The following is an 11,467-nucleotide window of genomic DNA, read 5'->3' on the forward strand; positions in this document are numbered from 1 at the left end:
CTGATCTGAACGCCCAAGAGCAACAGCTCCAGCCGAGCACAGATTAGGCAGAATGGTGGCATTAAGAAATCGGTTGCAAACTGCCACTGGTATTAGGGACCGGCAAATGGTGTAAGAGTACATGCCGGACGGTGCGAAATCGTTTCCAAAGATGGCCTTAACGTGCATGAAGCCCACGTGTTGTACTCCAACTTACTGTTCGTAATTTGAATCAGAGGCGTGCGTGGATCACCGACGTTCGACAAATGTCATATTTTCTGAGGAAACGAGTCTCTCTTTCAACAGTAACCGAATTTGGTGAGTGAGTGAGTTGGGTTTTACCTCCGCTTTTAGCAAATATTCCAGCAATATCACGGCAGGGGACACCAGAAATGGGCTTCACACACTGTACCCATATGGAGAATCAAACCCGGGCCTTCGTCGTGACGAGAGAATGCTTTAACCACTTGACTACCCCACCACCCCACCGAGTTAGGACACGCCCTCTTGAGTGCTATATAAACGTTAACGTGGTACAGATTTATTGCTGGTACTGGATTCAGAAACGTATGGGAAGGTGGCACAATGGCCGACCGAACTGTACTCCATATTGACCAAAGTAATCGCAAAACTATGACATCCATTCAGCCAGGTCACATACTGACATGTTGATAACTATTCTGTATATGAGCACGATATTTTATGGATTGATCCTTCGTTATTCTTTCCCACACAAAGAAGCTTAAATCCATAAAATATCATGGTCATCTATAACAACTTCTAAATGCCGCTAAAAGACATTATTCTGTATATATTTGAACGGTGTTAACAGGTCTTCATTCCATGTGTTTTTGTGTGAACTTGACATCCACATTTCCTGAATTTCCCCGAGATTGGTGATCCAATCTGTTGAAGCTTCATCGGTCAGGTTTCCTCCATTTCTGTTATCAACTCTCACCCGAGAGGTGAGATATTAAAAACGCCTATAAAGAGTTTCTCTGCTCAAGGCATGAATATAAGAACTAGGTTAAAATGACGTCAAAGTTCAAGTTGAGCGTTGAAATGTGTTCGATAATTCATAATGACCAAATGGTCAATACAAGAAAGAAAAAACATAGCAAACATTTCAGCAGAAATGGCATCAACAATTGCTATGAAATTCTACATGTGTCCAGTTACATTTTGATTTGATGGAAGCAGCATCACAAACACAGTTTTACTTTTATCGTAATCGATTGTGGAGAGCACATTGTTGTATAAATTATATAATTTCAGCATGTGCATTGTATTGTTAAAATCGGCGCAGCATCCTAGCTGTTTGTCACAGATACAAGCGTGGATTGAACGTAGATATAGGTAATTCACCTTTGATCTGCATTCTCAATCAGTGAAATTAGCATAATGTTGGTGTAGACAGCTCTCAGTTCTGTAGCAGTGATGGATGGTTATCAGCATAAAAAGTGTGTTAATGTGGTCATCATCGGAGATATCATCATTGTCGTACACTTGCACCGTTATCTTTATTAAAGACTGGAGAGAAGAAAAGGCAACACTCTCTGAAGGATGAGACGAACCAGAAATTGATACCATGGGTTGTCATCAATGACACATTGAGCCTCACCTATGCAATTGAGAATGCAAGACACTGTGGTTTTCGTGCATGTGGTTTTGCCGACTATTCATATTAACCGACTGTGTTTAGATTTATGTAACAATCCTATCGGTACTGCCTTGGGCACGTGCATGATGAAAGGTTTTGATGTTCCTTGAATGCTGCTACAAAAGTGGATCGTGTTATACTATCGCTGTAGTGTGTGCTCCTCTTATAAATGAGCTTTCTTCATCTTAGCTGTACGAATATGATCAAGTATGCCATCAAATCCAGTATGACAAGCGTTCATAGTGAGACCTTGCAATGTACGGATCATTAACCGTAATCTTGTATAAAAATCGTCCCATTAACGAAGAATGATGGTCCAACCACATATGAATTTCTGCAGAAATATTACATATGGTTGTGCGGCGTTTGAGGAATTTTATGTTTTTAGTATTTTTGTAAAATTGTTGAAGTATACGTACACTTTCTTGCAAGATATGACTGTCAGCAAGTTTCGAAATATATCATCATTATGGAGAACTGGCATTATGTTTGCAATACATGTGGTACAATTCAAATTTCCGAAACCTATACTTGGCATTTTGTCATTCAGTAACTCAATGTTTTGAACAGATATGAAGATAAACCAAAATAGTTAAACACATAATTTCACAATAGTTTAAGGCGTACGCATGAATCCAATTCAAACAGTAAAAAATGCGATAGACTAACTTTATCATCACATAAGGCCCAAAGTGGACCTGGTATAGTCAACAGCTCTATGCCACCTATCCCGCTGTCAGGTTTAATGATCACGTACATTTTGTGTCGTAGTTGAGCTTTCGAAACTGATGTTCATAAAAGCGCGACTTCAACAATTTTCAAGAATATTGCAAGGAACTGGATATTGTTAAAAAGGTCACCTTTCTTCAGGAAAGAAAATGAACATCATTTATAATCATTCACAGTACGTGTATATATAACCAATGTCTCCTCATATATTTGTAGAAATACTTGGAAAATAATTCTGAATTCAAGGAAGTATAAATGTTTTTGGTTATTTTCGTCAGGGATCGTTGAATGTACACCCCGTTCCATGACGAGCGTTTCTTCCAACGTTGACAATTGGAGCGACGGACGTCCCATGAATAACTTGACAGTGAAAAAAGCCTGAAGATCATTTTATTTGCAAACTGGACATTGGACGCTAGACTATAACTTTATACTGACACTGCATGTAGCTGATACGATATATACATCAATATACTTATTTACAGCTGGTATAGATATCCACATAGATCCGTACAAATAAAAAGAAAACACCACTCAATCGGAAATTCTATAGTAATGGCTAATTAAGGTTGTCACAAGTTGGGCTTTACCTTGTGTTAAGCAATGTTCCATTCTTAGCATGCACCCATGTGGCATAACGATTTAATGCTTTCAATATAGGCTACTTCATCGATCAAGGAGGCCTGGTGTTCAGAACATGTGTTGATCATAATCCTACCCTTTACCTTTGGTATCCCCGCATACAGTCGGTCACACGCACACGTATCCTGCATGTTGGCGTCAGAAAGTGAGCTCATCATGGGATTAGAACTTGGTCAGCCTGCATCAAGTCAGCACTTTAACCACGGAGCTACCAATCAGTAACACGTCAACACCAGAGAGCAGCCAGTCTACATTATCCACCGAGACAGATAACATTGGGCATGAGCAAATACAGTGACAAACCTTGAAATAGTAAACATTATAAGCATGTATCAAATCAAGTATATGATAAGTTGTTCGCGGAAGAAAATCCGAGGCGCCGTCCTGGACATTAATGTGCTTTCGTTCTTATTGAGAACTGACCAATTCATTGTCCAGAGCAACTAAAAGTCTATCTTTTCAGAACTACAAGATCAACATAGGGGTTTTCCTCTGAAATGTCCCCAACGTTGTTGTCATCGACGACAGTGCACTCTTCATCCTCTTCCTCACAACGATTGAGCGGATCATAGCTGTTTGTCTCAGGCAGACCACCTCCAGAGGTACATGGAAGCACGCCAGGAGGCGCATATGACGTGACATGGCGGTGAGTATCGGGTGTTCCGAAGTCACCAAGAGGTGCGTGGTCATCCGGAGACACAATGACACTCAGTAGACCTTCCGGGTCAAGTGATGTAACATGACGGCGAGTACCGGGTGTTGCTACGTCACTAAGACGTGCGTTGTCAGACACACTTGATCCCTGAATACTCAGCGGGTCAAGGGTCACATCTTCAGTCGTTGGTTGTGTGTTTGATATTTCATCACAGACTGTATCGAATGTTACCACTTGTGCTTCGTCAAAGTCAAGACTAGTGTCACCCTCTGGACATAGGCTTGCATCCTGACGAAAACTTGCGACGGAATCGGCTCTATTTAGGTTCCTGTTGCAGGGGACATTGATGACAAACAGGCCGATTTGGTCGTCGACTGTGACCTTTTCCGACCTTCCCCTTCATAATGAAAACATAGCAGTTGTTGACCAAATGCGTGATTTATAACAAGCTAAAAACCGAGTTTTGTCCTCTTAACTAAAGTGCGGCGTAAACCTACACTCTCTCTTAACGAAACTTGTAGACAGTCCAGGGTTACACGTGCGCTCCAATGTAGATATTTATTTGTAACATGGATAAGTGTTTGAAATTTAGCTGGTAACATTGATTCACTTTAATGTGTTGATGACATTATGGGTGACGGGCATGTTAATTATTTCTTAAAAGGAACTGAAAATTTGTATTCAGAAAATGCAACATTTCTTGAAGATAATTCAGATTTGTGTAACAAACCTAAATATACATCGACGGCTCTGATTAGAAAGCCACGTTTTTCAGACTTACGGTCGTCCTTGGCACCTCACATGGTACAACAATATATGTTCATCAAAGTATTTCAGATACTACTTACGATCTTCTTCTCCAGACGCAGAAAGCCACCAGAAGCAGAACAGATACCAGGACAAGTCCCACAGGAGGTAGAATGGCCGACACATATTGGTTTGTGTCCCAGCTGCCATGTGGACTCTGAAAGACGCCCATGTTGACCTGAAGTGATCTGAATTCACCTTGTCAAAGCAGACTTTACTACTACTATGTAGGAAAAAGATTATATTGTGGTTCCAAAGGTTACATTACGCATTATGTACCCAGTTAGTGTTCCTACATACATGTGGTGATAAAACAGTTCCAAGCAACCTTTACTTGTCACCCAGAGGGCAACGTATACCTTAATGAATTGTCTGACCCAGACAACATTTACAGATCAGTGGTCATGTCGCTGCAATAGTTACATAACTAACAATCCAGCAAACGTCCCAAGTGGAGATGTTATATAACAGGTACTAAATACTGGGACTCGCTGCATCATAAACATTTATATGACATCACTAACCACAGCTCTTGGCATCGTGGGGGTCATCTTCAATGTTGTCTTCTCTTCTTCTCGGGGAGGGTACAACGGAAGAGGCAGATATTCATTGATGACCTCGTCAGGGTTGGATTCGAAGATCGCATCCAGTAAAGGACTCTCTATAAAGGAGCCGTTCTCCACAGCAGAGTAGAGTTGTATGTAAGTTGTAGTAAAACTAAAACAAATATTTAAACAGAAATTTATCGTGGCATTACATGCAGAGTGGGACACTCAAATAATACAGTCATTGTAGACCCGTAACTGTTGTACATTCTGCTTGTGACTTACTTGTTTTCTCTATGTGAATTTGTCATAAACTTGACATCCACCTTTCCTGGAATTCCTCCAAGTTCGGTGATGAGTCTGTTGAAGCCATCAGCCAGGTCACCTCTATTTGTATGATCAATCTCTCCCATGAGTGTGATGTTGATAATATCTGAGCACAAACACTTTTTTTGTGTAAAATATGAAAAGCAAATCCTAAATTGACAACTCAAAGCATGAATAAATAATTCTTTGGAATGTAGTCACAACTTGTCCATTGAAATGTGCTGAAATGTATGACTGTGTAATTCATAATGACGAAATAAGTAAATCTGTTAGCCAAAAATGCAATCACAATGAAATCCTCCCTGTGCCCATTTCCATTTTGGTACAGACAGAAGCATAACTAACACGAACTACTGTGACATTGATCTGAATCGGTTAAAAAGTTTCTCACCAACATTTGTGTCAAACAATACAAACTGGCACGATATACTGCGCAACTCTTTTTCTATATATCGTTAACTAATAATGACCTTGTCAAGAAGTGACCGCCTTTGGTTGTCTATGGTTAAACTCCGTCCATATGGATGACTTCATATCTCCTGTAGTCAGGTCAGTGTGACAAATACTGAACTTTCCTAAGTGCTCTAACTTTGTAGTGTAAGCCTTTTATTGATTCTGCGTCAAATATTTTCAAATTTGTTTTTGTATGAATGTGAAACTTATCCTAAATATCTGAATATAATTTATGGACCACAACTTGGTTTTTCAACATCTTTAGCAATACTTCTACAGTTCAAAGAGAAAAACCTACACATATATAAGGAAATCATAAGACAAAATTGAACTTACCAACACCGAGACTGCATATATCTCCTACCCATCCAAAATCACAGTTACACTTGAACCCAGTTGCAGTCAAGACGTCCGGTGTACAATTCCCTCTGTTGCAAGGGACGCTCTCACAGGAATTAACCTTCTCTGCGCAGGTCTCTCCAGTCCACTCTACTGAGCATGCGCAGCTGAAGGCTGTTTCGTTTCCGTCACACGTCCCTCCATTCTGACATGGTGCCAGTGCACATCGGTTGATGATGTTTTCACATCGCCTTCCTGAACAAAGATGAAGAAATATATATGACAAGCAGCATTTAGTCGATATTTATAACGACCCATTAAATAAGGACTGGCTATTGTTTCATTCAAAGGTGTTTAAACCCTTCTACCCTTTATTATTATTGCTGGAGTTTCAAACAGTTATATTGCTATGCTAAAACATTCTGGGAAGCAACCCTATAGGTGCATTGCTATGCTTGAAACAAGGTGGATTGGGTGTTTTAGGGGATGAGTTTTCATCGCAATGAGAATAAGTTAATTATAGTCGAGTGTCTGTGGACAAAGGACAGTAAGTATCGCATGTTTTTCTATAAAAGATGTTCAATATTAAAACAAATAATTTGTTAGTATATCATTTAGTTTAAGTTAACTCTAGGCTGTAGACATCAAGCAACGTGTGGGAATGGAGTTTGGGATATGTTTGTTTATGCCTTTGCTTCCTCCACTCTATGTATGACCACAAACAGAAAGTTTATGCCATTGAAGAAACGATGCATGACAGCTGTAACAGGGAAAGTGCATTAATTTCCGTGATAGTAGTCAAAGAATTGCAGAAATACTGAGTCAAAAAAGAAACTTCACATTCTTTCTTCAGGGCACTATAAAAGAACAAGAGATGGTAAGATGGTTAAATTGTTATTATTTCATTGCTGAGATCTGTGTGATGTACTCGATACACTGACAGTGCCATAATCAGTTCCATTAGGCTACACCGCCGTTCCAAAACATGGGTATACAGAATGTCAAGTCACAAGAATAAAAATGCGAAATTTCTCAGTTCAATATCGTGTATGGCCGCCCCGCGCATTCACCACTGCCAAACACCGTCTCCTCATCGACTGCCTGATGCTTGTGAACACGTGGTTGGGGATTCTGCGCCATTGCTCTTGCATGGCAGCGCCAAGTACCTGCAAATTCTGAGGTTGGTTCCTAAGACCACGAAGCCTTCTCCCAAGTGCATCCCAAACGTGCTCTATTGGATTAAGGTCAGGGGACGTCGATGGCCAGTCCATGACGTTGATTCCAGCGTTTTGAAGGAAATGTCGTGTCAACATCGCGGTATGCGGCCGAGCATTATCATGCTGGAACTGTAGACCTGGGCCATGAGCCGCCAGGAAAGGAACGAGTTCAGGGGTGAGCACCTGGTCGCGGTAAGCAGCAGCTGTGAGGTTTCCACGGATGACCAGAAGTCGGGAACGGTTGTTCCCACAGAAAGCACCCCACACCATGCAACTTCCGCCCCCGAACCTGTCGACTTCCTGTATACAACATTGGGCATACCGTTCACGACGTCGTCTCCAGACTCTATGCCTGCCGTCCTCGAATCTGAGGGTAAACCTTGATTCATCGCTAAAGACGACTCGATTCCAGTCTCTCTGGGTCCTTCGGAGGTGACGTTGGGCCCACAGCAGACGTTGACGTTGATGAAACGGCGTCAATATTGGCCCACCATATGGACGTCGAGAATGGAGATTGCCTGCCCGCAACCGATTTCGAATGGTCTGTGAGGACAGTCGACCTCTAAACATCTCAGTCCTGGTTCGTGTAGCCGGCAGAAATCTGTCACTTAGGTGACGTAGGACGATTTGACGGTCTTCTGCTCGTGACGTCACACGTGGACGACCCGACCTTGGGCGATCAGAAGTGGTGCCATTTTGTTGTAGACGACCTCGCAAGTCATACACAGTACAACGGCTGCATCCCATTGGTCTTGCGCCGTCAATAACTGATCTTCCCGCTTGCAACATGCCAACGGCACGTTCACGTTGCACATTTGACAATCGTGGCATTTCAAGTACCGTTAGAACTGTGGTTTAAAAGTGTTTTTTCAGTTCTTGAGGACAATGCAAACACGCGCATATGAAGAAAACTTCGATGCGAAGATCACGTGATCGACTGCAAGGGGAAAACCTGGTTTGGCACTAACGTCATTTGCACGACGAATGGATGGGTTTGAGTGGGTTTTCCTAACGTTTTTCTAGAGTCGAAAGATAGGGATCCCATTTCGAATACATAGATGTATCATCACAGAAAAATTATTCATTTTTTTTCAAATTACATTTTGTAAAGTTTCTTTTTTGACTCAGTATATATTCCATGTATCCTGTTCTTTTTGTGAATCCATTCATGATAGATTGCAGGTATAGAATACTGACCTTTTATTCCCTCGATACAACTGCACTCGAAACTTCCGAGTGTATTTCTACAACTTCCCCCATTTTGACATGTGTTGTCAATTTCTTTGCATTCGTCGATGTCCTGATTGCAGTTGTCTCCTTTCCAGCCTGCAATATTTTAGTATCGGAAAGTGTTTAAATTTGTGCAGAAAATAGCAAAATGATTCAGATAGTTTTACTGTAAAATCCTGTTACTCCGGACATCTTCTGTTAGAACACGAGCTAGATGATCGCCGTCAGATGAACGTCTGAATACGGAAACAGATTTCACTCTACACCGATGATTCAATAATTCGATTACTTTCAACAGCGCTGTCCCGATGGGTGCACTGAACAAGACAAACAAAATGGACAAACAAGACTTATTTTACTCTCTGGGCGAACCACCATGCGAGAGAAAAATTACAATATAGACAATATACAATGGTAGATACAAAATCTACCGGAAGATTTAACATTTCCAATTCTGAGCTGACATAATATACAACTGATATTATGGTATGATTTTAATCTTGTTGGCCTTTCTCAATACACAATATATCTTTTGAATATACAATTGTTCACATCAATGTTGAAATCAGTGTCTGACCATACCTTCAAAGCACACTTTTGCACCTGTTTGTAGGTGGCACATGTAGTGACTGTGATTAGTAGTAGCCTTGCAATATTTCTCACACGCAGACCCGTACCAATCCGCGTCGCAGTATGCACGGACTGCAATATTTAACCTGAAAAATAGTTCACTTCATACAGTTTGAGCACCATAAGCACACTCTTAAGTATTACGTGTAAACCTCGTGTGCTATTGAAAGTTTCGATCAATCAAAACTCATCATTTTAAAGTATTTATGACTCACTGTGTCCTTCCCCTCAATATGTATGGGATGTACACAGCTGTCTGTTCTGTAGCAGTAGCTTTGATGTTGATCAGCTTAGAGAATGTGTCCAGGTGGTCATCAATGGAGGTGTCATCATTGTCATACACCTCCACTCGTATTGTTATTGAGGACTGGAAACAAAAACGTGTTACTCTCATTTTAGTTTGTTATTTGAAACCACAAAATTCCAGCCAATAAATGTACCTAAATCAATAACAAGGCAAATATATCGATCTGTTGGTTAACTCCGAAGTTATTAATGCTAGTTTTAACTGACTTGTAAATAACAGGGGCTGGACCAGACGAAACAGGCGTTGATGCTGTGAGTCGCCACCATGATAGAATGACCCACTGGTACCCACACTGAGCTCATCTATGAACTTTTCCTGTTAGTTTCCTGATTAACAGTCACAGAGAAGTTCAGGTTCTATGTAATTGGTTCCTTCAGGGCATCATACATTTAGCAAAGAACAAACCTACCGGTACTGCTTTGGGCACTGGTATGATGAAAGGATTTGCTTTTCCTTGAATGCTGCTTCCAAAGTTAATTTTATTATGATTGTCTATGTAGTCTGTGGTGCTCTGATAAAGAGAGCAGGGGTTTCCTCCGTCAGAGCTGCAATAACATTAGCTTGTTGTATGACACCATCAAGTCTACCGATAGCAAAGCGCATCATTAATAACATAGACGTTTATTCATCTACAAATGTAACAAAAATGACTTGAAAACCGAGTAGACATAGAAGGCAGATGTTCTTTCAGATGAATAACAAATTTAAAGTTCAATGTACACAACAACTCGGGCTATGATGGTTTCAAATTCAGACACAGTGATAAACATATTCAAGGCGATTAGGCAAGCAGCAATTCTTACATACTTGTCGTAATAATACAGTTTGATAACCAAAACACAAGACAAAATAATGCACAAATCATTATCCCAGAAGTGCCAAGAATATAATTGTGAGATAGAAAACTACCCCCAAATGAATGTGTTTGACTCGTGCGTTTTCCGAATAAATAACTTTAATGTACTTACCCATAGATGCACAGAGAAAACTTTGGATCACATTTATCAGAGCACAAAAGTTCACAACATTCCCTACTGATTGTCATGCCATCTGACCAGTAACTGATGAATCGAATGTCCAGTTTACCGCCAGTCTTCACACACTGTAAATCATAAAGATATATAATCGGACATATGGTTGGTTGGTTGTTGTTTAACGCCGCACTCAGCAATATTCCAGCTATATGGCGGCGGTCTGTAAAAATCGAGTCTGGACCAGACAACCCAGTGATCAACAGCATGAGCAGTTGGGATACGATCACATATGTCAATATGTGTCGACCACACGATCCCGTTAGTCACCTCTTGCGACAGGCGTGGGTTGCGAAAGACCAATTCTGACCCGGATCTTTACGGGTCCGGAGATATGGTAATGGTATAAATAATACATGCAGAGTATGGGACTATGTAGCAATAACGTTGATATGAAGACTTTCTTTCAGTATATGTTGTATCCAAAGAATTATGTATTCCAAAAGATTGTGTACAATGAGTAAACTAACATCATTGAGCTTCTGTAGCTATGTGTTTGACAAGAACTGTGACCTGCTTCGGGAGAACACCTACACAAGAGGATCCTGTTAAATACAAAAAACACAAACACTAACTTAAACAAACATGTGATATGAAACAGCAATTGTGTCAGTGTTAGCCTCGCATAAGCTGTTTTGGTTTGTATTCTTCATACAAGATTAGAACATCTTGTAGAAACTGATGAAAGTATTCAGAATATCAGTGTGGCTTTAAGCATGAACATGTAGTTATATTCTTATTCTGCATTCTTCGGTACAAAAGTAGTAGAAGTAGTTTTAATTATTTCGGAGTTCAAAATGTAATAAGGGGGAAATGTCTAATAGATGATGAAGAAGCAAGATGTAATGTTTGTAATCTTCCACTGTTCACTATATTCAACAGTGAAAAAAACATTTTCTGACAAATCAAATATTTT

General features: G+C 40.4%; 2 protein-coding genes across 2 annotated transcripts; both read right to left on the bottom strand.

The window, feature by feature from the left end:
- Window positions 1-2,744: 2,744 nt before the first annotated feature.
- Window positions 2,745-4,644, bottom strand: LOC124282067. Its single transcript, XM_046718036.1, has 2 exons — window positions 4,514-4,644; window positions 2,745-4,062 (listed from the first exon to the last, which is right to left on the bottom strand). Exons 1-2 carry the CDS (start codon window positions 4,642-4,644, stop codon window positions 3,462-3,464), a joined length of 732 nt encoding a protein of 243 aa, XP_046573992.1. The 3' UTR covers window positions 2,745-3,461.
- Window positions 4,645-9,424: 4,780 nt separating this feature from the next.
- LOC124282068 lies at window positions 9,425-10,949 on the bottom strand. The gene is made up of 3 exons (XM_046718037.1): window positions 10,489-10,949; window positions 9,930-10,065; window positions 9,425-9,580 (listed from the first exon to the last, which is right to left on the bottom strand). Exons 1-3 carry the CDS (start codon window positions 10,758-10,760, stop codon window positions 9,425-9,427), a joined length of 564 nt encoding a protein of 187 aa, XP_046573993.1. The 5' UTR covers window positions 10,761-10,949.
- Window positions 10,950-11,467: the final 518 nt, after the last annotated feature.

The sequence above is a fragment of the Haliotis rubra genome, unplaced genomic scaffold (assembly GCF_003918875.1).
Source record: "Haliotis rubra isolate DU_JTF1 unplaced genomic scaffold, ASM391887v1 Scf292, whole genome shotgun sequence".
NCBI classification, from domain to species: Eukaryota; Metazoa; Mollusca; class Gastropoda; order Lepetellida; family Haliotidae; genus Haliotis; species Haliotis rubra.

Excerpts from the sequence above, each read along its gene's own strand:
- LOC124282068 (XM_046718037.1), bottom strand. The coding sequence starts at position 10,760 with ATGCTGTTGATCACTGGGTTGTCTGGTCCAGACTCGATTTTTACAGAC. Across the intron at positions 10,066-10,488 it reads TTTTCTCTGTGCATCTATGG|CTCTGACGGAGGAAACCCCT; the intron begins GTAAGTACATTA and ends ATGTTATTGCAG. Across the intron at positions 9,581-9,929 it reads CAGTGCCCAAAGCAGTACCG|TCCTCAATAACAATACGAGT; the intron begins GTAGGTTTGTTC and ends TTTTGTTTCCAG.
- LOC124282067 (XM_046718036.1), bottom strand. The coding sequence starts at position 4,644 with ATGGGCGTCTTTCAGAGTCCACATGGCAGCTGGGACACAAACCAATAT. Across the intron at positions 4,063-4,513 it reads TGCGTCTGGAGAAGAAGATC|GGGAAGGTCGGAAAAGGTCA; the intron begins GTAAGTAGTATC and ends TTCATTATGAAG.